Here is a 26,741-nt window from a genome sequence, read left to right on the forward strand (position 1 = left end):
CTGAGGAGATGCATGGCAAGAGTGGCCAAAACATAGAGAGATGGAGGATCGAGTGGGCAGAAATGCTCAACTATGTCGATCAGTATGGGCGCGCTTGACGAATTCGCGCGCATCTAGGAAGATTGCGCCCTAGAGAGGGGATAGTGTCATGAACGCTTAGTAATGACACGCAGAATAGAGTAGAACCTTGTAGAAGGCGCTGGAATGCGCCTGAAGGTTCTAGGACTTGTAGTGACTCAGGTTATGACTCGACTGTGACTCATAAGGAACATTGTAGAATAGTATAGAACGTTATGGTAGGTACTGGAAGGTTCTAGTACAGTACCTGTATAGTAGTATATAAGACGCTAGCTGAAGTCGATGGACTTCAGCTCGTCCATTTGTTATACACGCCCTTAGCGCCATAACGATTGACGGCTCGGTTACGGCCTTTTAGACTTAAGACTAAGACACCGCTACCTACACAAGAACGACACTCGACCTAGTGCGCCTAGAGTCTTAACTCTCACGCCTAAGTCACACGACACAGCCTAGACGACAACGACAGACTTTACGCCAAGTCTAACAACCACGACGGTTCGGTACCCGCCTAAGGTACCACGATCTAGGGGTTCTTACATACGGCCGGCTCCGGCTCCAACGCGGGAAGCGACACATCCAAGCACTCGAACAACACCGGCGCCATCGTCGGCGGCGTCGTCGGGGGTATCGCCTTTCTCGCCCTCGTCGCCGTTGGCTTGTTCTTCGTGAGGCAGAGTAGACGGAAGAAGGTGCAGAAACCAATTTTCGTCAGCAAGGAGGCGTACGCGATTGAACCCTTGTCGCCGCACGATGGTAATCGGCCATCATCGGACCCTGCGTCCGCCTGGGGTGGCGTTATGTCAATAAGTCCTCGTTCCCAGAAATCCTTTACAGATTCAACAAGAAGGCACGCCCGGATTCTTTTCTCGAGTTCATTCTATCTGACTCACATACCCGTTTATCCGTGCAGGTCAACCCCGGCGCCCGAAACAGACGCCGGTCCACTTCCAATCGCACCGCCTCCTGAGTACCATCAAGTTTTCCGCGCTCCTCGGAATACAGCCGCAGCAACCGCATCCAGCTCTTCTTCATCTCGACGACTCCCACTCCCTCCTAACATAGATGCAAATGCAGTAAACACACCGAACCGTGACGTGAAACGACCTCTTGTTGTCCTTTAACCAACAAATCAGATTGCATCGGACTAGCCCCAGTAGCTAATGCCTGCATTTTTCTTTCTGCCCCTCTTGATGACCACGGGCAGCAGCAACATAACTGCCTCGTATGGCGACGATGGATTGATTATATTATCTGTAGAGTACACTGTATACATTATGATCAGATCAACATCACGTCCCTTGTCGATCGAACACCTCGAAATATGCAGTGTACTCCTCGGGCGTCATCATCTCCTGATGCTCCTCCGTCACCTGCGAGAACGCCATAGGCTCCCCGTTAACTATGTCACACGACTTGTGAGCAAGGGAATCTTGAATATATGGAATCGGGACATACCATATACGATGGGATCGTCTGCTGGTGTCCCATCGAGTGCAGTAGGAGGGGGTACACCTTCCATATCCTCGTCCATCTCCATCATCTCCTGGGTTGAGGTGGTGCCGTTCGTTTCCGGCACGGTAGGACTGCCTCGTAGCCGTTTTGAGTCAGATCCCGGGCCCTCGTCGTCCCTTGATCGGGATCGTTTACGATAATCATTGAGGGAGTTTAAGAGTTCAACGTTGGGTTTTACGTCTTCGTCTTCGTCGTCTTCTGGGCTGAAGTCGCTGCCTGCCCCCGGTATCGCAGGTGTACCGTTACTGCTCCCTGATGCAGCTAGGGATGCATAGTATTGGTCGTAATCTGAGGGGGAAGGTCAGCTACCACCATGAAAGGTATTGTCATAGATGCGGTACTCACAGTCTGCATCGTTGGCCCCAATATCCGGTTTAACGTCCTCCGCGATTGGGGCCATGACCGGCTGCTGTTCCTTCCGCACTGTTCCAAGTCCGCGCAGAATCTCGTCGTTCGAGCTACTAGCGACCGACGACTCTTGGGCGGCGATGCGTGCACTCTCCTTGATACCAAGCGCGGTGAGGTCACCAGATATCGTACTTTTCAAATGCCATGACGGTAGCGCGTTTTGTTGCTGGCGCGCGGCAGCCTGCGCTTCCCTCTGCTTCCGCTTCGTCTCTTCGTCTGCGCCGTCCAGGCTGAGCACAACACCCACGCCCTCATCCTGCCGCTTGGTACCGTTGGCTCCGGCGATCTTCAGTTCGCCTCCCGCACCCCCGTTCGCGGCAGCACCGCCGGCCTGTGTTCCATCTGCATCCACGGCCGGCCGGCCGTGTATCTTCACCCATCCCACGATGTCGACAGCGGGGAGGACCATGGACTCTGTTTTTCGAAGGCCTTCCCGGATGTGAAACATCGCAGCGTTGAAGCGCTGCATGAGGTCGCTGGTGTCCGACGACCCGTTCCGGTCGTTCTCGATGAGTTCCCCTTGGCAGTCATCGCAGACAAAGCATCCTCTGGAGAAGTCCATCAGCTTTGCGGCGTCAATGGTGGTGAAGGGCTTCGAGCACTGGTTGCAGATGTAGCCTTTTTGGTCCAGTTCCTGCAGAAGAGGATTGTCAGTCGATCGGGTCTCACCATGACGGCCAGAGTCACATTTCGTAAAGACGAGTCGATAGTGGCGTGCATTTGTTTGATGCGCCACTTGACGACGTTGCAGAAGTTCTCGTAGTCGACGTAGTAGTACGCCTTACTCGTCGCGCGAGTGGCTCCTTCTTTCAGCTCATTCTGGCGATATCTGCCATTCCGTTCGATAAGACATTGTTATATGCATAGAGCTTGACCCGAGGGTACATACACACGAATGAGTTTATGCTCGCCACACAGTCTGTTCAGATCCTTGCGGATGTCAGACTCGCCGACGCCCATCCGCCCAGCCAGCTCGTCGATCTTCATGCTTTCGAGGGTACGCAGTGAGCACAGGGGTCAAGGAACAAGGAGGGCATCAAAAACCACCGCCCGCAAACTCCCAGACGAACAAAGGCAATCAGGACCTTTGCTTACACTGGATAACGGGACAGTAGGTCCAGGATGATGATGCATTGCGGCTCGTAGAACGCGCGCGCAACGTGCTGTACGAGCTTCCTCAGGGTCTCCTTCTCCTCTGGGGTCGCCATCCCGCCAAGTCGTCCAGGACCTGCGTCTTACAGAGGCGCTCGAGCTAGTGTGTCCGTCGTAGCTTGCGACGATGATGTATTTACGCGGTGCGAACGATCGTCCACAGGCTCGAGCCGCAGATAAGAGCAGGTCTGAAGTAGATTGGCGGGGTCCAAGGCGTCGACGGTATCCACAAGGCCGGTCAGAACGTGGTCGCTGTAAAACCCTTTGTCGGAGGGGTCAGACACGACATATGCTAGGGTTAGGGTTCTCTCACACGCGACAATGAGTGTCCGGTCCATGCATTGGATTGATCCTATCTACGGCAAGTACTACCAGATGACGAGAGCGATGAACAGATAAATTAGATGCGGTAAAGAGCGACGAAGGTTCCACAGCAAGCAAAGCACAGTGAAGGTATTGATCGAATGTACACCAGCTGCAAGCTGACGACGAGTAAAGATCAGCAACGAGGTGATTACTCCATGACGGGTGTGATGCGGAGGGGCATGACGGCTGGCCGGCCGTCCGCGATGGGTTGCAAAGTAGGCGCAATCTTGGGAACGACGGCGCTTCCGACATCCTCGAACTTGAAGGACCGGATGAGCATCGCCAGCATGACCTTGAACTCGAGCACAGCTAGGGTAGTAAATCAACATCCCAAACTCGATCCGGGTACAGGCATTAGACGAACCTAGTCTGAACCCGAGACAGTTGCGCGGGCCGTCGCTGAAGGAGAGGAGTCCGCTCCAGCCGCGAGGCAGGTCGGCGGGGGAGGGGATGCCACCGGGAGTAAGCCATCTCTCTGGCTTGAACTCCGTTGCGTCAGGCCCCCAAACCGTAGCGTCCGTGTTGATGGTTTTGAACGGAATGATGATAATCTACGAATAGGCGATTCAGTGGGCAGCAGATCTTTACCTTCCTCTTCAATGCGTACCTGTCCAGCCGAGACGTGAACGGAGTCCATGACCGTGCCGTCTGGCTTTGTAATCGGCTTGCCGAGAGGAATGACATCGTCCTGGGTGGTTACGCGCTCTGTCTGTGGCGAGGCGGGATGTACTCGGAGCGCTTCCCGGACGACGGCGTCGAGGTATTCGAGTTTCTGGATGGAGTCGTAGGAAAGGCTTCCTTGCTGGCGAATTTCGGTGCGGAGTTTCTCCTGCGCCGCCGGGTTGCGAGATAAGGCAAGGAGCGTGAAATTGATAGATCCTGCAGTCGTCTCGTGGCCGACCTGAGCGATAGGATGCCTCAGCCTCGGGACGTCTATTGTTGGCGCGGATTGGCACTCACCATAGTGAAAGTGATGATGTTTTCGATGATTTCTTCGTCCGAGAGACCGCCTTTCTCCTTCTCAACGCTGCGCAGCAGCATGCTCAGTACGTCATTGCCCTTCACAACGCTGTCGAGACGAGCGTTGGCGATTAGCTTGTGGGCAATGCGGCGCACGATTTGGTTGGTGACTAATGGATGATGTCAGTACGCGTGTTTATGATCGTCGAAGGAAGATGAGGCATGTCCGCACTAACTTCCTTGTGCACGTAAGGCGGGAATCGGCAGATCCGTGAGCCAGGGCAGCATCCGTATGACCGGGAGCGCAACGAACATCTGTTCAGATGTGGCGTCCACGATGATGTCGTGCCAGCTCGTGAAAATTCGCCTCGCATCTTCGGAAGGAGGGGTGGACTGAGCGCTAAAGTCGTGCCCAAAGGCGACGCGACCGATAATATCCAACGCGCATGCGGAGATGTACGGGGCTATGTTGATGGAGTTCCCGTTGACGGATTTTGACATGATATCGGTCATCAAGCGTGATTCGAGCTGTGACGAGATGTCAGCACGAGCTGCTCAGGGCATTCAAGAGATTTCGAGGGCGTTACCTTCTCAGCACAGTCGAAAACGTCACCGGCCATACGTTTGATACTTTCCGGACTGAACGACGGGGCCAAAACGCGGCGCATACGCTTGTGTTGTTCGCCGAGAGCCCATACGACGCCTTTACCGATTAAATTAGCCGCTGGCTTCCGGAGAGCGTCGGCCATGACATAGGTGTCTGTGTTCTGCAAAATATGTTGGGCGGACACGCGACTGCAATATCATCAGCTTTGGGATAACATCACAACGTGAACTGAAACTGACTCAGCCGCGATAATCTGGTGTGATGAGGCGTTCGGTGAGATTGCGTCACAAGTTCATAACGAAGAGCAACTGACGATATCGGGGTGGCGGAGGGCGGCCTTGATCCTGAACAGCGTGCCTATAACGCTGGCCCATTTGGAGTGCATCTCGGCCGCGCCATGATCCCAGACCTGGCGCTCATGACCCCAGATCCAGCTTGCCTCCTCCGATGGTGGGGAAGGTAAGCCAGGCACGTCGTCACGGCGAGTCGTGAACAACTTGCGCAGGAAATATACACCCAAGCCCACGAAGACGAGGCTGGCGGATTGCACGTAGAGACTGTGGATGATAGACATCTTACAGAGGCCTTGCTAACATGCGAAGGGAGAATACGCCGAGAACGAACGGCGTGAAGGGGAGGTCGGAAATGCGAGCCCTGGCGGTGAGAGTAACTGCTTTTAAGAGCGCTAAGCCATACTGAAACGTAGAACTCCCGCGACGAAAACTGGAAGCCCATGTTCGCAGTGAATTCAGGGCCAGATGGTCGGCAAGAGCCCTCAGAAGCACCATCCTTTCCATTTCGGGCGCGGCAGTCGGTAGCAACCACGTCACGTGACCGTCGAAGTGTTCTCCAAGCGCCGGCTGCTGTGCTTTAAGCTTACACGCGGTGTACACTTTGCCCTCAGCTATCTCTAAGATGGACGAATGTCGCCTTCATCGTGCCTCAGCGATACACAGGAGCTACACGACTGGGAATACGAGCTCAAAACTAGGGTTGCACTCAACACAGTATGGCCGCTTTCTTTCCAGCCAATTGCAATATCCCCAGTCGAGATTGGTCGAATTCTAACATGGGAAGGCAATCAGAATTGATCCGTCGATTGAATCGAGATAACCTCTTTTGACGGGTGACATGACACGACCCCTGCATGACCCCACCGTGGCCCCATACTTTTGACGGGATATCGCGACATGCCATCTTGATTCTTGAACGCCTCACCTCAACCTCGGCTAGCAGTGAGCAATATTGCTGCTGGAGTCGGCACGTCCGACTTCATATTGTTGCATGTGACAATCGCTGCGGGTTCTAATTTACGCAATATCTCACCCTGAGCTCCAGTTTCCAGATCCGAGGGAAACTCCTGGCTCTTTCATTTCGCGCTCGCTTGCGGTCGTGCCCCGTGTCTCGGCCTAGCCGACGTCGTCAAAAGGATGAGCTCAGCGCCCCTCGCTAGAGACTTCATCCCTCCTGCCCCTGCGAGGTCCTGCTTACCTCGATCAACGCCATGGTAGACTGGAACTCAACTGAGGAGATCACCAGGGACGCTCGTGAGTACGCGTAATTCAAGTCACCGGAATTTGTCTCCCTCTGACAGCTGGACGATAGAGGTATTCAATAATCTCGTCCACACCGTCATCGGCCTTTATCTGTGGGAGTGGGCGAGCACGTTGTGGTTCGATTGGGAGATTTACACTAGAAAACGTACCTTTCGTTGGCCTATGGTACGCGCATGCGTAGTCTTTAGTTCGACCTGCTGCTCACGGCATATCACCCAGATTTTCTATCTGTTGAACCGCTATACCATGGTCGGGACAGCCATAGGAATGCTCATATCTCAGAACTCGAAAGAGTAGGTGCCCGCGTTACCACCCTCAGCAGGGGACTCACCGCTGACCTCTGTATTGATGAACAGCCCGACCATGAACTGCACGGCGCTGTATACGTATATTCAGTTCGTAGGCGATGCGTCGGTGGCATTGCCGAGTCTGAACCTATCCATCCGTACCATGGCCGTCTGGTCTGATAACAAATTCGTCAAGTACGGCCTCATTCTGGTTATCCTCGGGCACTGGGCTATTTTGTTCCAAGGTATGCTCGTTATTTGCATGCCTACACGATGCCGCAATACATATTTGCCCCTGATCAGGTCTCTCGGTCACCGCCATCGGCGTTCCCGGCTCTGGATGCACGATTGCAAAGACGAATCTGAAGATCAGCATCGTTCTGTTCATTTATACGATGTCCTTCGACTTCGTCACTATGCTGCTCAACTTGGTCAAGCTCGCGCGCCCTGCGGCCGGACATAGCTCACTGACAAGGCTGCTATTCACCGATGGCCTGGTTTACTTCTTCATTGCGTACGTATTGGTCCTAGTCATCGTACAGGGCGCTTTGATGAGCGCCAATGCCATGCTGCAGCTTCGTTTTCAACACGATAGGTACCGTGTTCATGGTTCTGAGTCTCAATCCGGTCATGAGTATCATTTTCGTCGTGCCTGCTGCTGTTGGCTCCACGGTGAGTCCTATTCCCAGGGCTGGAGCATCATTATATTAATCGATTGCCAGATTGTCGCTGGACGAGCGTTCAGACGCCTCAGTAATTTTGGACAACAAGCTGTGAGCGTATAGTGAGTGACTGATATGCCACACACGAGCACTCCTTGACATCATCTCCGTTCAACAGTAGCGCTAGCGGCAGTCACGCGATTGGATCCGCCAGCGGTGGTCAGCCGAACCCAGTCCCGCGCCCGTCGCCTCGTGGCGTTCAGATCAGAGCAAGTCTCACCGAGCAACCAGTCTACCTGTACTCACATCTACATTGCTTAGATGGAAACTTTTACCGTCGCCGATGATCAAAGCGCCGGACAAAGCGAGTTGGACATCGAGGCTCAATCCGCGGAGTATAAGCGAAAATCTATGGAATAGTCAACCTCTAATACGACGTCCCGGCACCCGCTCTCTCGTTCAACATCACGCCTGCGCTCGTTAGATCATTGTCAGGGTACACCCTCGTAATATAGGCTATATACTTACATGAACATAATGGGAGCTCCTAGAGTTAGGTTAGGGCTACATACTCTCCTTTGCACCACCATCGACCAACTGCATGTGTAGTCATGAAGGAAGCCCCGTAGCTCTTGGATCCATAGCTTTACCAAGTGGACAGAGACTGGCAAATAGGCTCGTCAAGGTCAGTTATCCGCATGCGGTCTCCGGGTTCTTCTCTGAGGTTGTCACCGCTAGGTCGCAACGTATGAACACGGGGCGGCGCTCTTCGGTGGACCGCCGAACACCTACCATTATGCCTTGTACTCGCAATGGGCACAAGGCGATTGGGGGATGATAATCACTGGAAACGTGCAAGTCTGCAGAGACCATTTAACGTTGGGCCGCGATATGGTAGTGCCCCCGGTTTTGAATGAGAAGACAGTCGAGCCTTTCCAAACACTTGCGGCAGCGATACACGGCTGCTCCTCGGCAGAGTGCTCCCCATCGTGCAATCATCATAGGGCGACTGCTATCATGCAACTCTCTCATGCTGGCCGGCAGTCCGCCAATATCATCGGCGGACGCAAACCGTTAGCGTCCCCGCTTGCGCCGAGTGCCGTTCCTCTCGGTCGAGGTCGCGATGCGGGCGTCATCTCTTCTCTCGTGCACGCGGCATTATTTCAAACTCCAAGAAGGATGACTGCTTGGGACATTGAAGCGGTTATGGACGCCTTCGTGCGAGGTGCTTCACTCGCGCACGAAGCTGGATTTGACGGGGTAGAATTGCATGCGTCACACGGTTGTACGTAGTCTCCGCGAACACCGCCACTGTACTGACTACCTCTCATGCTTTGTTCACAGACCTATTAGCGGAGTTCATCGATCCCAAGGCAATGTCCATCCTGCATACGAATCTCGCTGCCGACTGACGACGTGAAGTACCTAGACGAATCTCCGCACCGACGAGTACTCAGTTAACCCTGCTGAGAACTCCTTGCGCCTACTCCGTACTATTATAGACCGGATTCGCGAGCAGGTTCCGCGTACATTCATCCTAGGCGTCAAGGTTAATGCAGCTGATTACTCGAATGCGCGCCAATCTGTACCCTCAGCCGGTGCATCACGGCCCGATCATCAGGTTTTCAGTCAAACAGTCGAAGACGGGACCGAAATCCAAGCTCACGAACATGTCAAGTTGATGGCATCCTGGAGGACCATAGACTTCATCGAAATCAGTGGAGGGGACTACGAGAACCCTGGTACGTCGCACGTCTGGGCAGTGGCTGGGGCATTAGGCTCTTTTATCATCTTTTGCGAGATGTCACCGCTTTAATGACATAGGATTATTCAGATTTCATGGCGGATGCATCAATCACAACACCTCGACAAGCGCTATTCTCTCGCTTCGCCTCTCGTGTCAAAGCCATCGTCTCACAGGAGGGACCAACCGTGAATGACGGAGGTTCAGTACGCACGGACGACCCTGGCCAGTATCCTCGAACCTCGGCGCCGCTCATACTCCTCACAGGAGGTTTGCGCGCTCCTCTTCAAATGTGCAGCGCCCTGCAGCAGGAACACGCCGACTTGTTGGGGGTCGGGCGCATGGCCGTTCTATGTCCCGACCTCCCTCGTGTGATGTCCCGCGATGGAAGAGCAACTGGCGATGCCGACGATGCTGCAATGCCTTTCGCTGACATCCCCAAGCTTCACCTCAACGGTGCCTGGACAAGGTTTCTACCGAAGATAAAGCTGGTTGGCGCGGGTGCTGAAATGGCATGGTACATCGTGGCTATGCGCAGCCTCGCTTTTCGGCAAGAACCCGACCGCAGGATGGGCAGCGTTGGGGCTATCATTCGGATGTGGTCCTGGGTCTCCCCGTCGACAACGACGAGGCGCGGGGACGCCTGGACGTGGTCGCCTGTTGTTCACTCTGTGTGGCTTGCGGTGGTTCTTATCGCAACCTGGGTAGGTGCGACAACACCATACTTAAGCTTTTCCCCGGATGCTTCGGCCCTTGCATGCTCTTATGAAGAACTTGAAGACGCATGTATATAAACACCTGATCTCTAATATCGTGCGAATTCCAAGGGTCAAGTTTGGCCCCGCGTATCAACCTAAGGCTCAGGTTCCAACATCTTCGTCCGCAACGGTAACAAACTCGTATGCACAACGCACGCCCCAACGTCCTGCAATGGCAAAACGGTTGAGCACTGACGGTCGCATGTGCGCACAGCCTCGAACTGCCCTCGAAGTCACTGATTCGACCATGATAAGCAGATCCGAGGATTCTCCACAGATCTCGGCCCGGACTGCCCTATTATGGATGCTCGTCATGCCCACAACTTATCGATAGAGCGATGGTCCGGGGCCGATATATGCCCCGGACGTGCCTCTTAAAGGGTTTCCCAACCATCGCACCGTCTACGCAAACTTACGACCCCACACAATCCCACATCCTTCTGTCACGTACACGAACCATGCCCGTCCCTGCCACTGTGAAGCTTAACACCGGCGCTGAGATGCCCACCGTCGGCCTCGGTACGTAAACCCATTGCAATTCAGAAGCACGCAATCGATCTGAGATCTTTCATACTCGTGTCCAGGAACCTGGAAATCCAAGCCTGGCCAGGTCGAGCACGCCGTCGAGTTTGCTCTCAAGAACGGCTACAAGCTCATCGACACCGCCGCTGCTTACCGTGAGATCCCTCTGTTCGAGTAACATGCACATTCCTGAGCTCTATCTTGATGACAGAGAATGAGACGGAGGTCGGCAAGGGCATCAAGGCGTCCGGCGTTCCTCGCGAGTCCATCTTCTTGACCACGAAGTTGGACAACCCCGACCAAAAGAACCCGGACCAGGCTCTTGAGGATTCGCTCCGCAAGCTCGACACCCCTTACCTTGACCTTTGTGAGTGCGACCATGATCAGTTATGATGTTCGATTCACCAAGGCCATGGATGACTGTAGGGCTGATGCACTGGCCCGCACCCATGACCCGCGATGGCAAGGCGGACCCTTCTCATGATTGGCTTGATACCTGGAAGAACATGGAGAGGATTTACAAGGCGCACCCTGACAAGGTCAAGGCCATCGGTGTATCCAACTTTTCAGTGAAGTTCTTGGACCGCCTTCTTGCGGAGGCTACCGTGGTTCCCGCAGTCAACCAGATCGAGCTGCACCCGTACGTAGCTAATCAAAACACAGCGCAGCGATGGATTGGCTCATGTATCTTTCAGCTCTTGCCCTCAGTTCGAGGAGGTTGACTATTGCACGAAGAAGGGCATTGTGATCACCGCGTACTCGCCCCTTGGCTCCGACGGCTCCCCCCTTCAGGGGAACCCGATTGTCAAGAAGATTGCGGAGAAGCACGGCGTGCAGCCTGCCAACGTCCTCATCTCTCTTCAGGCCAACCGCCCCAACGTCACCGGTTCGTTATCGCTCAATCTTGTGAAGAGCGAAACCAAACTGATTGCCTTGTCGTCACTTAAGTCATTCCCAAGTCCGTTTCCAACGAGCGGATTCTCAACAACTCCAAAATTATCGAGCTCTCCAAGGAGGAGATCGATGAGCTGCACTCCATCGACAAGACACACCACTTCCGCGCGTGCCACCCGTCCTGGACTGGCTTCGGAAGTTTGGGTTTCTCTGACTGCGAGTAGATACGCCGCTCCAGCGATAGTGTAATATTAGAAGGGGCATGCGTTAAATGCGTGTGTAAGAAATAAGTGCTATATCACCGGGGTATTCATGTACTCGTACGTGGTGGCACACCAAAACGTATCTAGGGCACCACAAATCTGCCAGCAATAGCTCACCAGAAACGGCCAACACTTAGGACGCTCGCTCGACCCACGCTTGCAAGAACTCCGACGCCCTCCTGGATGGCAATATTGACGGGTCGCATGGGTTGCGAATCGAACACATGCGGCGTCGGCTGTGGGAGAGGCTCGCTGGTGAGCCGAGGCTGTTCGAGCTCGCGTTCGTAGATCGACGGCATTCGGGGACCTTGCGCGGCAGCCTCATACTGTGGCGAATCGTAGGCTTGACGCGCTGCTCTTAACCGAGAGAGCACCTAATGAACAATGGATCAGGTCGAGTACGCATACAGTATGTGGTCAGCACATTACCTGATCGTAGAATTGTATTTCGCCGTCCAGGTGATCCTTGGCGATGGAAGAAACGTCTTCGACTTTCTGCGCGTGGTACGCATCGATTTCAGCCATGGTGGTATTTAATACAGTCTCGCAGCGAGCTGCAACGTCTTCATCCGGCTGATGTATTCATTAGCGAGACACCTAACCAGCAGTACCTGTATCGGCTTACTCGTCCATCGTGCAGTGCTTGTTTGTATCGAGTTAAAGTCGACCTATGCGTGTCCAGCACGGGCTATCAGAATAAGGAACTGTCAGATCTCGCACGGTCCGGAGACTAACATATACGTACGGAATACATCGGTGAGGGATGTGCGACGTTCTTCAGCGCCTCATGCGTGCTAAGTTGCGTTCTCCGAGCCTGGAATGGAGTTATGGGCTAGCCGTCGCACGGTGAGATAGACAGTACATGGTCGTCATATAGGTCGGCCACGGTTTGCAGAGTATCGGCCGTCCGTTGCATCGCCTTGGTGAGCTTGAGACACTCTGCTGCCTATCAGTACGAAGCAAGCAGGGTGACCGGAAGAACCTACCTTCACAGCCCTCCCGCCAGCACCAGGCACCATCCTCATTCGTGAGGCCCTTAAATACGGGAGCCTGCACCTCTTCAGGATCCGTGTTTTTCGGTGTAGACGTTGAAGCGAGAGGCTTGGAGGTTATCATAGACAACAGGGAGTATGATAGCACTCGTTCTGCTTGTGACATGCCTATTCGGAGAATAAGCCATCAGCTAGCATGCATAAATAAGATGCAAAACTCACCGAGCCTGGCTTCACGCACCTGCCCAAAGACGTTTCGTAATGCTTGAACGCTTCTTCCGACAGCTCGAGTATGCGCATCAAACCTTTCCGCGGCTTCGGACGCCTCGTCAGCATCAAGGTTGAACGCAGGGTGATAGACGCGAGCATAAAAGCTTGGTCCAGCTGGAGGAAGCGACAAATGCTGCGATAACAGGTTCTTCCACTCCTGGATGAAGTTTATAGGACTATGAGAGAAGATCGACGTGAGATGCTCACCGGCTCATCCTCGCATGACAGGAACGATGTCAAGACTTCGGCATAGCGAACCACGGGGTGTCGCACAAGACGTGAAACGTAACGCTCAAGGTCGCCTCGACGAGCTTCCACGAAGTCGTCATTGAATCGCCCTGCATACTGCTTCTCTGGCAGAGGAGGAAGGACGATCCCAGGGAGCCTCCTCGTAAGGGCCGTATGTAAAGCGACGAAGTGGGAGAACCGACGCTGGACCGTGATGGTGGTCGAAGAGGCGCGAGAAACCTCTGACTCGACCTCGCCGTCGAGCCCCTCTTGTGTATCTCGGAATACTGAGGTCACGTTGTATACAATGTACGCTCCAGTGAGCACGGAAGAACGTTTGGATGGCGAGTGGACCAGGACGCGGAAAGTCGGTACTTTGGGTTCCCAGTGCAAACCGGCGTCAACGTAGTGCATGTCGCTGTCGCCACCAACAGACCTGCTGGCCGCTCCACGGTCACGATATACAGCAACACTGGCACTGGTCGTGTCTCTAAAATGCTGCGACGGAGGTGCGGGCGCGCTGCCTCGTAGAACCCATTCTTCCGCCCCGCTAGTCACGAATCGTGAGAATCGATTGAGGCTCTTGCCGCCAAAGAGACTCTGTCGGAAGCTCGGAAACATTCTGATCCATTCTCCAGTGTTTTGGGGTATTAATGGCAATCCAGGAGATCCAGCTTTGGGTGAACCTTTGGGGGTGATCGAGCCGGTCGACGCCTCCTTCTTCCTCGGTACGGGTTGAGGTACTTCGCCAGTTGGGGACGTGATGAAGTCATTGATAAACTACCGCGTTGTATTCCATGCATTACACGACCATGAAACGACGACAGGATGGGTGTACATACAGTATAATAGGATCGAGGGAGCAACCCGACTTCACGCCCACACCTCACAAGGCTCCAACCATCAGGTAGCTCTTCTTTGAGTACTTCGAGTGCGTTTCCTGCCGCGACCGTTAACTCGCGGAACTCCGCCTTGCCATCGAACGAGTAGAGCGCCCTTGCTGGCCGTCCTGCAGTGTCGTCGTAGTCAGGTTCGGATTCCAGCTCTTCGTCCGACAAAGAGCCGCCGATATCTGAAGCGCCCCGCTCCAAATGTTCAGTCCATGCGGTCGATGAATTGATCCCAGCATCGAAGTCAGATAAGGGTCGCGCGGAGGATAGCGCCGTGGTGAGAATGGCGGGCGCAAGACTGGCCGCCGGGGGGTTCAGAGGAGACTGGCCCCCAAGTTTCGTGGCCATGTAGACTCTTGGTGTGGTACGTGATCAAGTGAGTGCCGTTGCGAAACACCGATATGAAACCCGCTCGGACGACATGATGGTACTCAGTGGGAGTTCTCACAGTACCTTTACAGGCGACCTCAGCTCGCGCAGATTGTTTGCATTACGTGTAATTACTAATAGTCAAACAATCTCGACAGTGATGATGAAAAGCGACGAATGCATCCTATGTACTCGGTTTGCATCCTTGCATCGCGGCATGGCGCGCAAGGACAGCTGCGATATCTGGCTAAATGTCTTCACCCAAGAGTCTAACGTTCCCTCGGGTGCTTTGATAAGTCTGGAGCTGCGTTCACTAACTGTCACCACCAGGTTAGCGGGAAAGGAACTTTCGACCGGGACACTCACGAAAGATGCATGCAGTTCTTGCTGCTTAGGTGGCGAAGAACTGGCGAAGAATGAGTGGGAGTCACGAGTGGAACGGAACTGGGCAACACAAGATACCGATCTCTGCGATCAAACTGCGACTGGGCTAGTCTTCATCGTCGCTGACCATGATGATACCCGAATCTGCTGTGGGTTCGGGGCAGAACGGTTTGAAGGCCGATGATGTAGAAGAGGTCGGCGTTGGAGTGGAACTCCTTGCGGGAGCTGCAGACGATGACAACGCATCCATCGCGCTATCAATAGGATCAGATATCTTCCTCGTTGAACAACCCGCACAACGAACCGGCTGCGCTGGCGTAGTACGGCGAGGATCTTGTCCTTTTCCTCCTTTGTTCTCGCAGCACCGAGCTGCGCCATGAGCTGTTTCGTCTCCGCAATGTGCTGCTCAAGTTGCTTTTGCTTGTTGGCCAGTTCCGACAATTCTGAAGTCAAGGCTGACGATGGGCGAGGAAGCGTTGATTTGGCTGCGGGAGATCCTTGACGAGGATCATTCATAGCGCCTGACATTCCGGGCTTTTGCAGGGTTTGTATGGTTTCAGAGATGAAGGTTGTTGCAAGGATGTCCATGGAATTGGCGGATAACTCGGATGGGAGTTTGGTGTCTGCTTCGGTAAGGGGCTGTTCGGCGGCCGACTCCTCGTTCGTTGGTCGCAATCCAGGAGGAGAAGCGGTCTGCGTTTGCAGCAAACGCGCTTTCTTGCTCTCCAGGACCAAACGCCTCAAGTTGTCTTCCATGTGTGCTCTAGCATCAGCAGTTGTAGACGGCACTATCGATGAAGGTGTGCTGGTGTCGGGGGAGGGAGAGGGAATACCTCCTCCAGTGGCTTGCTCCGTCTGCATCATGCGGCGAAGGAAGGTAGGGCCTTTCGGGATGTTCTTCATTGCTCTCGGTGCTGATGGCGGCGTATGACTGGAGGTGGAGGGCGGTCGCACTCCAGTGTTGGCCGGCAAGTTGAGTGGAGGAGCTTGTGTCTCGATTTCCATCTCATATGTGGCGCCCGCGGGATCGCCTGACGTGTCAAGAACAGGTGAGACACCGCGAGAGGATGCTATGGACTGGGCGTCCGCAGGGTCGATATTCATATCTTCGCCTATATCTTGCGCCACTACCTTGGCTGAACTACCAAACAATTCAGGTGACGCCATGGAGGATGTCGCTAGATCCGTGTATGAAACGTCTCGAGCTGGGGCTCCGGAGGTGGAACCGGTCGAGGAGTGTGTTGGCGAATGGGTCAGAGTAGGTGGGCGATGTCCTGGAGCACCTAACGGAGGTGGATTCGTGGCGGAACCGGGAGGGTGAGGGTACGACGATGACACGGGGGTAGATATAGAAAAAACACCACCTCGGTGGCTGGCGTGCGAGGCCACCGACAATGCGCCATCAGCGGTTGCAGGTGATATTAGAGTGGCCACATCCTGGCCGCTACCCCGCTGAACGCTTTGTCCACGTTCAGGGGTCGGACCAACGCCCACTCCGTCCTGGATAGCCTCGGGCAAGGAATGACCATTCTGAGCTTGAGCAGTTGCCTCATCCAGCTTTTTCTGCAGTTTCTGTTCGCGTTGCCTCTGCCTTTTCAGCGCCTTCTTCGCCTTCGCCAGCGTGGTTTTGTCTGCGACCGCGGTTGTCGATGATGGTTCATCGATTTCTCCTTCCTCGAGTTCATCGGTGTCCATAGGATGGCCGATAGCAGGGGCCGGATGACCGACGTCCTGACGCGGAGCAGCCGGAGGCTCTAGCAGCGTTAGCTCCTGTGCTAAGGAACCGGAAGCAACGTCTTTTCCCTTGGCATCTCCAAGGGTTAGCAGGGAGGCTGGAACCGCGGGTGGTGCTTGGTGCACCCACTTGTCGGGCGGGGGCGCGTACCACCGCACGCGAATACCCGTCTTCCCGTCGTTGCCCGTCATCCGCGGACTACTGAACGCAGCTTGGGCCGTCTCGCGCGTCGGAAACTCTAGCAGCGCCTTGCCGCGGTCGTTCAGTTCCATATGCCAAGGCAGCACCTCTTCCACTCGCCGTGCACTGGTGGGATATTCCGGGAGTGACTTCGGCTCGTCGGGATGTTCGATGTTGTAGAGGCCAAAATGTACCGCGTGGCGGACCCACCATCGAAGGAACTTGATGTTCCGGACCTTCTTGGGGATTGCCTCCATAACCAGCGTCCGAGAAGGGTCGGGGTGGTACCGCTGAGTGCGAGTCTTCCCTCCGCGATCGTAGCCATACGTCCCATGGATAGGCTGAAAGAGGCCGTCGTCCGTGTCCGCGACCGTCGGCAAGCCAATGGACAACATTGCCTTCTTTAACTTGACCTTTGGCCCGGAAGGAACGGCCGTGTCGTGGCCGCTTATCGGTGAGTGGACGTCGGAGGCCGCCGGCTGGTGAGGTGGTATAGAAGGTCCAGGTTCCTGCACGAGTGGTCCAGGAACTTCGAAACCGGGGTTGAATGGCAAGCTGCCAGCAAAGATTCGAGCAGCCTCTTGAAAACCAGCAAGATTCATTGCCTCCAGTGCCATATGGAAACCTCGCACGAGAGCTTCCTGTACTAATGGATGTTGCAAAGCCGTCTGCATCTGTAACTCGGCAACTGACGGACCAGAGCTAGGCGGGAACGCAAACGGTAGCGGCAGTAACGGAAAGAAAGAGCCCGCGATACCTCCCATGAAAGCCGTATCTGTCTGTGAAAGTGAAACCGCTTGCTGGTGTACGAATGAGGCAGCTCCCATAGAGTTCCCTTCCGCGGGCGGTGTATGCCCACTAATTAGAGGAGCATTCGGCGTCAGGGGGTTTGGTAGTAGAGCCCTTGAACCTGCAGAGTTCGATCCATGGGTACCGTTGATAGTTGTTCCGCCAGGTCGGGCCGTATATTCTGAGAGACCAGTCTGAGTGATGCTAGACGTAGGATGCGCTGGAGGTCCTGATGATAAGTGCGAATTTACTCCTGCACCAGGGTCCGCCACGCGATCCTGCGAGTTGTGAAGATCTTGCTGTGAAGGTCTTCGGGTATTCGTTTCGTTTGGGGATGGCGGTCGTTCTTCTGAGTGCTGCGGCGATATTTCCGCGTTCCTTGCTCGTTTTTGCACCTGCAAATCGTGCTTCCTGGATGTCGGTCTTTCAGCCGATGTTGACCCTTCCGCATGTATTTCAACGTCGCGTTTGCGTTTGATTCCAGCGTTTTGCATTGTATGCGGGTCTAGGTTCGAGATGTGAAAGCTCGTGAATTATACCTCCAAGCAAGGGGCAATGAAGAGCGAGGGCGCACCCGCAATTGGCACATCCGACTTGCTCGCTGCCGAAGTAGAGTGTACCGCGTCGGTTGATACCTCGTTCTCGTCGTCGGAGATGACTATAGGATACGAACTAGAGCCTTCGAACGCGGATGCCATGGTCCTTAGGAGCCAACGCTAGCTTAATTTACCCCGCTGAGGTGAAGCCGCGCGGCAATACGCGAGCAATGCGCCAGTACAACGCTGTATTGATTACACGTGACCGCTCATTGAACATTGAGTCGGCTACCTCGATAGCCCCGCTCCGGATTCATGGGCACTTCGTTCCCATACGCCTATTTAAATTCTGCTGCTCGATATATTTCTGAACCCGAAAATGCATCGATGGATCCTCGAACGTCTCAGAAAACGCTGCGCGTCTTGTTTTGATACCCGGCTTCCCATCCTCATGCTCGACCCCTCTCACAATCCTATTCTCGGGGCGCCATGCCCGCGCTGAGAAAAACGGTCTGACGCGGGCTGGCTTTCTGTCCGCGAACGGCACGTACCTGCCGAAGATATACTATGCGATGTCTAATAGGCCGCGGGGTAGAAAAACATCGAAGCCTCGTGTGCTGCAACTGTCGTCCTACCTCACCAAGGATGTCGCCATCGACGCTGCTCTCCGCGGTTCTGGTCACCTCTGCGGCCCTTACGGTTCGCGCACAGACATATAGCGCGACCTATTTGCCGTCGAACGCACCGGCGCAGTCTGAGCAAGGGCAGTCGGGAACTAACCAATGCAGTTCCACGTCCAGTCAGACATCCAACTGTCAGAATGTGTTCAGTGAGTGCGATGAGTTTCCTGCTCGCTATAATATGCTGATATGGTACAGTGAACGCTGTCGACGATTTCTGCCTGTTCGCACCTCCTGAGCCCGGTGCAAACGCTACCATTGGAGATACCGAGGTAAGATCGCACGACGACGTCTCATTGCGCGCTGTTTGTGACGTCTCCGCAGCGGATAGAAGTTTCGTGGTGCATCAAGGTGTGTGCCGTTGTGTGCATGGTTCAAATCAATTGTAACGGATTCTCTCGTTTAGGATGGCCATGGAACCCGTCTCATCCCAGATGGTGCTATCACAGGCGCACATTTTGTGCAGACGCCGGACTACGTTCAGGTCACTGGTATGAAATTTCCGGAGATCCTGGGTATCTTCTGCTTGATATGTTGATCCGCAGGTATGGGTGATTTGACGAAGCTCAAGATTCCCTCTGGCGATAGCGGAGGGGAACTTGATCCTCACGGCGCTGATGGAAACGGTTAGTCCATCACATGGTTCAGTAAAGACTGAATGTCGAAATCTGGAGTATAGGCAACCCGATCGGCGGCCTCGTTTTCTCGAGTGCATTTGGACAACTGGCGCAAATGCACGAATGGACGGTGAGGCGTTCCCGTGTGCATATACGCGCGAAACTGATGTTTGCTTCATCAAGAACTTCATGTCGGACACCCTCTTCTGCTTCAGAGCTTGCAAAGACGGTTTGTTTGATCCATATCGACGTAGCGTGGCTTGATTCAGCATCTCTGCAGGTCCTATGGCGCCCGCGTTGTGCAACCACATCTACGACGTGTTGGGTTGCTTCTGGAACATGCCGGCGGACTACGACGCAGGTGTTTTCGAGCACTGCCAAGGAGACTCCGGCGAGGTAAATTTCGATCTCGTCAAATTTATCTACACTCAGCTGAACACGGTCTCATAGCCGATGGGCGTGTACGGGACGTCTACGTTCTTCCAAGGCGAGCCCGTAACGCCGTCCGCCCACGCGGCGCCGTCCTCGTCGCTGTGCACAACCCTGTCGACCATCGGCAACGGATTCGCTATCTCGGGAACCAGCGTGATTTCCTCCGCTGCCTCGTCAGGTACCGCGTCCGGTGGGTCTTCTTCCTCCGCCTCGTCGACCGCACCTCCCTCGTCGTCGTCGTCGTCATCCGCTTCTGCGTCCGCCACCTCTACGACGACAGGATCCTCTTCGTCTTCCGGTTCCAGCGAGCCCGACTCGTCTGTACGGTCGACGCTGACCTCGTCCACAGCCTCTGGCTCCGGGTCCGCTTCGGGCGCGACGCTCACTACCCCGCCCTCGGGCAGCGGGACCGCTAGCCCCAGCCAGACGGCGAGCGCTGCTATCGCCGTCCTGCCCATGCAGTTGGGCTTGTACTTGGTACCCATTTTCGTTGCCGTCGCCACGGCCGGCTTAGTGATGTTGTAGTTGTGTGAGCAACGGACGCTAGTATCGGACTGTACATGGACATTCCTGCTTCCACACGATGTACATCGCTGTGTCTACCACATGCCTAGTGTAATGTTTCGACTTTGTGAACAGGTCTAATCATTAATGTGCGCGCTGTTGACATCTTCAGCTTGACTCCGCAGGAAGCCGGATCATGTTTAAGGAAGGTTTGCGTGTTATGCGGACCAATGGCACGTAAAGACGACGTTTCTTCTGCAGGAACTTCCTGCCGTGGCATGCCCTTGGTGGAGGGATAACGGTGGAGAGAAATGGGCTGCGTACACCTCGAGACAACAGACACCGGTAGCCCGGGAATCATACGCTGAAGCAGGATCTAGCTATCCTTCCCGTCTTCGCCTTTCCCTCTCTGTATCAACCCAACTCCGGTGATAGCGCCCGCGGCGAGGACGTCGGCGGTCTTGCGGCCTTCCACACGCTCCTTCTCTGCTCTACGCTCGAACTCGTTGCGAACCTGCTGTGCGCGAGCAATCTGCCGTAGCACATCGTTGTGAGTGCCTTTGGGCGCAGGAGGATGCAGTGATTCAATTTACCTCCTTCTTATGATGCAGGCATTCAATGTAGTCCTCCTTCTGGGGGACGCACTGTTGAGGGTGGTCGGTTTGGGAGTAGCACTATGTCGGTGACGGAAGGTTGTCAGCATGATCTGAGGTGATATAGAGCAGCATACCTTCTGGAACTCCTGCCAGTATGCGAAGCAGCGAGGCACGCCTAAAAGTGAACGTCATGAGCGGACTAAACCACGAGGGCTGGGGTTAACTAAGCACCTCCATTGAACCCAAATCCTGACTAGAAAGCAATAATTTCAGTAGCTGACGACCAGAGAGCAGCCGTAAGACGCACGGCCATAGCTATAAACCACCCGAGCGCGATGAAGACAAGCCGGAGGTCGTGGTGAAGCTTGCAGCCTCGGGCTCGCGGCGGCAACTGCCGGAGACAGCGAACGTGGAAACCAATATCCCAAACAGGCATCACGTCGTCGGGCCAATCGCGAATGCCGGTACCGTGCGCAATCTCCCAAGCGCATGTCTTCTGGCGTCGCTCCAAACTCTCCTCGGCGATGCTCTGCCCACCGTCATGGCCCTCGGATCCGGCCAGCAGTCGTCCTCGACGTCCTCCGGCCATGGGCCCACCCCCACCCCCGCCTCGCCGGTGTCCAGCGTCGACGCCAGCCCAACGAAGATGCCTGGCAACATGTCCGAGTTCACACCCGTCCAATCTCCCGTACGTGCACGGGTTCCGTTATCGTCGACGGCGGACTGAACGTGCTCGTGTGATCGACCGATATGAGTAGCCTTTAATCCTCGCGTTTCTTGCTATAGGCGTCTTTTTCCTCGGTCAGGCATTCCTGCTTTCCGAGCAGTGTTAGAAGGTCTCACAAGCACATCCAGGGAGCTTGATGTTGTTCGGACTACGGCGCATGCGCATGGACCGTCTCAGGGTCGCTCGCAACAGAGCTGGTCTGGCTACCCTGGACCTCGGCGATAAAACGCCATTGGAGAGGCCTATCATATGGGATCGGTGGACCGCACGTTTGAGTGCAGAACCCAGTACACCATGGCATAGCTTGATGGTGAGACATATCATTCGCTCTTTGACACGCCTGGCCAACATCTGATCTGGCGGCTATACAGCCTCTTGCAGCTGCTGTGAAACCCCCAAGGAACAAGGCTAAACCGTCGGTTACCCCGACCGTTTCGCGCACGAGAACTCCACGTTTCCGACATCTTCTGCGTCGTAACGTACGCGATACCTTTCGCCTTCATTGGGCCAGATCAACTGGACAGCCTATACCACCGTTTCTCTCCGCACCTGTAATCCCTTTGACAGGCATGACGACCTCCGAGCGCGCTCCGAACCGCAACAAGGTGGACATCTTCACGAATGTATCAGCCAAAGAAACGGACGATACACGCATTCGCATCGCATTCGCCATCCTGATGCCTTGCCAACATCGTACACGCAGTGACGACAATTCTGCCGTCGGCGAATATAGCATCGGAGTTACCGACCTCCCTTGCGGTGTCAACGAAGCTGAAAAGCTCCACGAATTGGATCCAGCATGACCTTCCTCACGACCATGACTATTAAAGTCCTGTATTACTAGCGTGTACTATCTGGGGTAATGGATGCATTCATGGGTATCGGAACCTCTTTTTCCCTGCAGAATGTTTTGGGAACCTCTGCAATGGCTGTCAACTGATTATTCCACGGAGTCCCTGACATCGAAGGGACGACCTCAAAATGTTTTCCATGAGTCAAAGCTAGAACGCCTCATGCACCGGTCACCGCGCCGTTCATTGACCTGCCATGCCCGTAATGCCAACTTGGTCACGGATCTGCGTAACGTACCGGTCAGCAGGAAGAAAAGGCAATCGAGGCGCCATTCGACGGACCTTGGCAATCTCATGAGGACTGAGATATCCTTTGTTGGACGACAAAAAGTTCTCGAACGCCTCCGAGACATCCTCTTCTTTCGGAAACTCCGCTCTGAGGATCAACGAAATCAGCAAACTCAACGACATCGCACGACTGATAGTAATCCCACCTCAGGAACGCATACAGCCGCTCCCAAAACGCAGGATCGGATATCTTTGCATGATACTGCGAATGGGGCGGTCCCCCGGTCTCAGACGCGGTCGGGATCTGGGATGTATCGAACGTGAGGGCAATGTCCACCGATTTCTCCTCGCCGGGTGAGCCAGACGGCGAGGGCGTCAGCACGACGGACGGGATGCGCTGGTGGCCCCGTTTTCCTGGCGCGCTCGGTTTCGCGTCCGTCGACATATCGGTCTTGGTGATGAGTGGCGGCGGGGCAGGTGTGGCGGTCTCCTTCGATGGGTCCCAATCGGCGCCGGGCTTGACCATGAGTGTGATCGTGTCGCCGTCCTTAACAGAGTATTCCTGGAGGAGCTTTCCGTCCGCGAGAGCTTTGCCTTTGAGCAACAGTCTTTGGGCGTCGGCGGGTGGTCCGCGCGGTTGTTGCGCGAGCTGGGATTTGACAGACGAGATGGCGTCGGCGGGCGAGACGGTTAACGTGAAGGTCGCTGGCGGCTTCACGGATTTTATGGTCACACTAATCGTCGCTAAAGGAAGCTGCGGTCAGGGAAAGCTGTAGAAATTCGGTACGCGTGATAAGACGTGCTCACAAGAAGTCGAGGCTGTAGACTGGGTCTTGCGCTCAGGCGGCGCCGGGACCTCAACCTGGCAGTATTTCAACGTTAGAACTCCGGACACGACGAAGCGGCGCCGATCGCGCACGGCGGGTGGAGACTGTGGACGTACGTACAGGCACGGTCGGGACCTTCTTCAGCCAGTTCGACGGCGGTTGTTGGTAATCGTCCGGGTAGTTGACGGGGATCGTCGACAGGTTCGACGCAAACGTCTTGATGAACGCGAGTTCTGCCTGATCTGACATGTTCGCGGTGGTATGTCGTGTTTCTGTTCACTGGGAGGCTGTGGGTCTGACGAAGGAGGAGGCTGTGCAATACGTAGGGCTGATCATGACATCAAGTTTCAGGGATCATTGAACAGTCTATCAGGAAGTATCGGAGCCCTCATGCGTACCGAATTGTGCTGCTGTATACCTTAGAACAGGCGAGTTCCTTGCTCAGAATCCATCGTTGGCTATGTAGATGCCCACGATACACGTAGTACATCACGGCTGATAAGGGGACGGCGCACGTATTCCAAGCAACGATGTCTCACGTATCTCAAACAGAAAATACAGTCGTACTACACCCGCAGCTACCACCGTGATAAACGCTGCATCGCAGCACCCCGAAGCTCGCCGCATCCTATCATCCATGTGATCGCGTCCGGTGGAGGGCGTCGACTTGTGGCGCATCGTGCAGGCGCGACCATATTGGCCTGTATGGGCACAACGATTGAAGAGGCGTTGCGGAGGACTTTGAAGAAGGACCCTGTGTATGGCATGTCCTATCTTCATCAGCAACTGGAGTGCGTGTGAGACCGCGCAAGAAGCAGGTGCGAGCGTCCAGTCATAGGCCCATATAGCTTCCCGTGGCACCTCGAGGGGAAGCTTCTAGGGGTCATGCCAGTGTAAAGGACGACCATGGAACAGCGTGCGAGCTCTTGACGTTGCCCAGGGTCTTCGGCAGATCGCCGGATCGCCGCGTCCTAGAGCCATCCAACCACGGCCTGGGAGGCGATCTACGAGTTCCGACCTAAGGCGCCACCCAGCTCCGCCATTCACCGCGACTCATGACGCTAGACGCCCAACGAACGACCTTCCTGACGTTGCGCGCAGGGCCCACGGACGACCGCACTGGCCCGCCTTCCCTGACTCGCCCATCCATGCATGACCACGCCGGCTGCGCGAAATCAAGACCAGACGGCAATACACGTCTTGTGTTCCTCCGAACTCGTGAACGACGAGCCGCGTAAGCAGCAAGCTCTTCTCTCCGCGCTCGCTTCTCGCTGTCGCGCGTTTTGCGCTTGTGGGACTTCCTAGCTGTCTTACGCTCGTCGGCGTGAGCCTTGGCCTGTGCGGCGAGCTCTTCTTGGCACCTCTCATACTCCTCATGCTGTCTCTCGAGCTCCTATGGAGGACCATGAGATACAGGCGAAAATACGCATGGAGAGTAGAGCGCGTACCACACGAGCTGCGAGGGATGCTTCCTGGTCAGGATCCGCGCCCGGCAGGCCGTAACCTTTTGGGCGCTCCGACGCGGACAAACCGAACCATAGCGAATTCAACTCGCGCGGAGGCGACACCCTCTGATAGTTGTAAATGTAATCCTGCCACTCATCACCAGGCGAAGAGGGAAAAGGCGTTTCTGACGGCCTCGGTCCCTCATGCACCTGCCGACGCGACTGCGGAATGGTAATATCCTCCATCGACCTATCTTCTGCGAGTGGCTTTGGGCGCGTATAGCTCGCGAACACATTGATCGTGATGGAGGTTGGCGTGGAGAAGGAAGTAGAGGACGGAGGTAAGAAGGTATTGGTAGAAATGGGAAAGAAGGAATCGAAAGAGGTCGAACCAGCTGTCGGATAAGAAGTGGTCGTACTCGTAAACGCCGCGAACCCGTCGTTTCCCGACTCGGGAGCGTGAGTATCCATCTCGACGTCATTGATATTCGGCTCTCCTGAGCCACCCGATGCTGTTAGGGGAGCGGCAGATTCGGAGAAGAGCATCTCTTCCACCATCTCTTCGTCAAGGATCTCTTCAACGCGAGGACGAAGATCGGCCTGACCAAAGCTCGCCCACGCATCAGTGTAAGGTGGTTCAAGACCGAAGTAGTTCGATGGTCCACCCATGGACTGGAATGAAAAGGCCGACGCGAATCCCTGCGGCCCAGCCGAGTGATCAGCGTCCATGACCGCGGGTTCGGGTGCTTCGTGCATATCTGGTACAGCGTCCATATCGACATTTTCGAGAAGTGTCGGTAGGTTCATTGTGATCTCGAAGCCTAGGACCCGACGTTGCCTGAGCCACACCGCGGCCATCAGTATCTAATAATGGCAATGGTTTGCCAACGCGAGGGCTCACAATTTATGCAATTCGTGGTCTTGCTTGGTAAGTGGCCGCCTACTTATGGGTAATCGGGGGCGAAGCCAACGGGGTTTATTCTTCTGTAGATGAACGTCGATCCATGAATGCATTCACCCAAGCGTGCAACTCACCCTGAGCATAAATCGACGCGTCAGGCTGCTTGAGTGATCACTACGGCGATATCGCTCGATAGTGGTGGGAGTGATTTGAAAGGATTGAGAGCTGTCGAAAGGTTGGTGAACGCTCTTGTAGGCCACTCGGGGCGATGCTCCGAGGTATTGTTCTGTGCTTTGTTGGAGTGGCACATGCTAGCCGCGAGGTCGCCAGTGCCGAAAGGGCGAATAAGAGTATTGTCCAGTGAGACAAGACCATGCACACGACGACATTTCGAAACAGCAGTTGCTATGCTGAGAGTCAAGCAAGGCATACGTTCCGATACGCATAGAGATGCACAGCAGACGAACAGCGTCGAAGAACGTGTAGGGGAAATATTCACACGCCACGGTTGCTACTGCCTTTGCGCTGACGCTGATATTGATTCGCCTATTCTTTCGTGCTGGCTTTCACCTTGTTCCTGATCACGATTAACGTCGTTTATCAGGGTGTATGAGCAACGAGTTTGCCAAATAGTGCTGACACCTTTGCCAGTGACAACATGTGCTCATAGCTCCATCCGTGTCGAATGTGTGTGATCGACAGCCCAGGACTTGGTCATCGGGGGATAATCTTGTTCACGTCCTCTTCGATTCATGAATTTCATGATAAAGCGGGTTTGTTCATCCCGG

At 54.8% G+C, this 26,741-nt stretch overlaps 10 protein-coding genes across 10 annotated transcripts; 3 read left to right on the top strand and 7 right to left on the bottom strand.

Annotated features, from left to right (window-relative positions):
* Positions 1-604: 604 nt before the first annotated feature.
* PUNSTDRAFT_134596 (uncharacterized protein) lies at positions 605-1,113 on the bottom strand (the record flags this gene model as incomplete). Its single annotated transcript, XM_007384095.1, has 2 exons — positions 605-865; positions 976-1,113. The coding sequence occupies 2 exons, from the start codon at positions 1,111-1,113 to the stop codon at positions 605-607; spliced, it is 399 nt and encodes a 132-aa protein (XP_007384157.1).
* Positions 1,114-1,370: 257 nt separating this feature from the next.
* On the bottom strand, positions 1,371-3,209 carry PUNSTDRAFT_68662 (transcription initiation factor TFIIE alpha subunit; the record flags this gene model as incomplete). Its single annotated transcript, XM_007384096.1, has 6 exons — positions 1,371-1,480; positions 1,537-1,881; positions 1,906-2,635; positions 2,689-2,830; positions 2,891-2,989; positions 3,097-3,209. The coding sequence occupies 6 exons, from the start codon at positions 3,207-3,209 to the stop codon at positions 1,371-1,373; spliced, it is 1,539 nt and encodes a 512-aa protein (XP_007384158.1).
* Positions 3,210-3,513: 304 nt separating this feature from the next.
* Positions 3,514-5,660, bottom strand: PUNSTDRAFT_143863 (cytochrome P450; the record flags this gene model as incomplete). The annotated part of the gene is made up of 8 exons (XM_007384097.1): positions 3,514-3,828; positions 3,884-4,070; positions 4,127-4,420; positions 4,480-4,649; positions 4,716-5,007; positions 5,067-5,274; positions 5,326-5,339; positions 5,400-5,660. The coding sequence occupies 8 exons, from the start codon at positions 5,658-5,660 to the stop codon at positions 3,668-3,670; spliced, it is 1,587 nt and encodes a 528-aa protein (XP_007384159.1). The 3' UTR covers positions 3,514-3,667.
* A 930-nt stretch (positions 5,661-6,590) lies between these two features.
* On the top strand, positions 6,591-7,714 carry PUNSTDRAFT_69178 (uncharacterized protein; the record flags this gene model as incomplete). Its single annotated transcript, XM_007384098.1, has 7 exons — positions 6,591-6,633; positions 6,692-6,807; positions 6,862-6,935; positions 6,999-7,174; positions 7,233-7,443; positions 7,505-7,601; positions 7,652-7,714. The coding sequence occupies 7 exons, from the start codon at positions 6,591-6,593 to the stop codon at positions 7,712-7,714; spliced, it is 780 nt and encodes a 259-aa protein (XP_007384160.1).
* A 478-nt stretch (positions 7,715-8,192) lies between these two features.
* Positions 8,193-10,129, top strand: PUNSTDRAFT_102984 (FMN-linked oxidoreductase; the record flags this gene model as incomplete). Its single annotated transcript, XM_007384099.1, has 6 exons — positions 8,193-8,276; positions 8,330-8,876; positions 8,936-8,964; positions 9,021-9,333; positions 9,426-9,488; positions 9,537-10,129. 6 exons carry the CDS (start codon positions 8,193-8,195, stop codon positions 10,127-10,129), a joined length of 1,629 nt encoding a protein of 542 aa, XP_007384161.1.
* A 369-nt stretch (positions 10,130-10,498) lies between these two features.
* On the bottom strand, positions 10,499-14,500 carry PUNSTDRAFT_102989 (PX-domain-containing protein; the record flags this gene model as incomplete). The annotated part of the gene is made up of 14 exons (XM_007384100.1): positions 10,499-10,612; positions 10,678-10,770; positions 10,827-10,982; positions 11,042-11,255; positions 11,311-11,501; positions 11,564-12,146; positions 12,202-12,345; positions 12,398-12,460; positions 12,518-12,586; positions 12,635-12,711; positions 12,759-12,932; positions 12,987-13,191; positions 13,242-14,042; positions 14,105-14,500. The coding sequence occupies 9 exons, from the start codon at positions 14,498-14,500 to the stop codon at positions 11,886-11,888; spliced, it is 2,190 nt and encodes a 729-aa protein (XP_007384162.1). The 3' UTR covers positions 10,499-10,612; positions 10,678-10,770; positions 10,827-10,982; positions 11,042-11,255; positions 11,311-11,501; positions 11,564-11,885.
* A 460-nt stretch (positions 14,501-14,960) lies between these two features.
* PUNSTDRAFT_143867 (uncharacterized protein) lies at positions 14,961-18,307 on the bottom strand (the record flags this gene model as incomplete). Its single annotated transcript, XM_007384101.1, has 3 exons — positions 14,961-15,159; positions 15,210-18,114; positions 18,184-18,307. The coding sequence occupies 3 exons, from the start codon at positions 18,305-18,307 to the stop codon at positions 15,012-15,014; spliced, it is 3,177 nt and encodes a 1,058-aa protein (XP_007384163.1). The 3' UTR covers positions 14,961-15,011.
* A 351-nt stretch (positions 18,308-18,658) lies between these two features.
* On the top strand, positions 18,659-21,322 carry PUNSTDRAFT_52672 (uncharacterized protein). Its single transcript, XM_007384102.1, has 14 exons — positions 18,659-18,688; positions 18,741-18,974; positions 19,024-19,097; positions 19,150-19,176; positions 19,232-19,316; positions 19,371-19,451; positions 19,505-19,572; positions 19,626-19,671; positions 19,723-19,838; positions 19,893-20,910; positions 20,972-21,052; positions 21,109-21,149; positions 21,206-21,227; positions 21,282-21,322. The coding sequence occupies exons 2-10, from the start codon at positions 18,791-18,793 to the stop codon at positions 20,397-20,399; spliced, it is 1,188 nt and encodes a 395-aa protein (XP_007384164.1). The 5' UTR covers positions 18,659-18,688; positions 18,741-18,790; the 3' UTR covers positions 20,400-20,910; positions 20,972-21,052; positions 21,109-21,149; positions 21,206-21,227; positions 21,282-21,322.
* A 1,413-nt stretch (positions 21,323-22,735) lies between these two features.
* PUNSTDRAFT_113799 (uncharacterized protein) lies at positions 22,736-23,856 on the bottom strand (the record flags this gene model as incomplete). Its single annotated transcript, XM_007384103.1, has 5 exons — positions 22,736-22,777; positions 22,835-22,928; positions 22,987-23,524; positions 23,588-23,642; positions 23,728-23,856. The coding sequence occupies 5 exons, from the start codon at positions 23,854-23,856 to the stop codon at positions 22,736-22,738; spliced, it is 858 nt and encodes a 285-aa protein (XP_007384165.1).
* A 769-nt stretch (positions 23,857-24,625) lies between these two features.
* PUNSTDRAFT_134608 (uncharacterized protein) lies at positions 24,626-25,859 on the bottom strand (the record flags this gene model as incomplete). The annotated part of the gene is made up of 2 exons (XM_007384104.1): positions 24,626-25,000; positions 25,056-25,859. The coding sequence occupies 2 exons, from the start codon at positions 25,857-25,859 to the stop codon at positions 24,626-24,628; spliced, it is 1,179 nt and encodes a 392-aa protein (XP_007384166.1).
* Between the last annotated feature and the right edge of the window lie 882 nt (positions 25,860-26,741).

Source organism: Punctularia strigosozonata, assembly GCF_000264995.1.
Source record: "Punctularia strigosozonata HHB-11173 SS5 unplaced genomic scaffold PUNSTscaffold_7, whole genome shotgun sequence".
Lineage (NCBI taxonomy): Eukaryota > Fungi > Basidiomycota > Agaricomycetes > Corticiales > Punctulariaceae > Punctularia > Punctularia strigosozonata.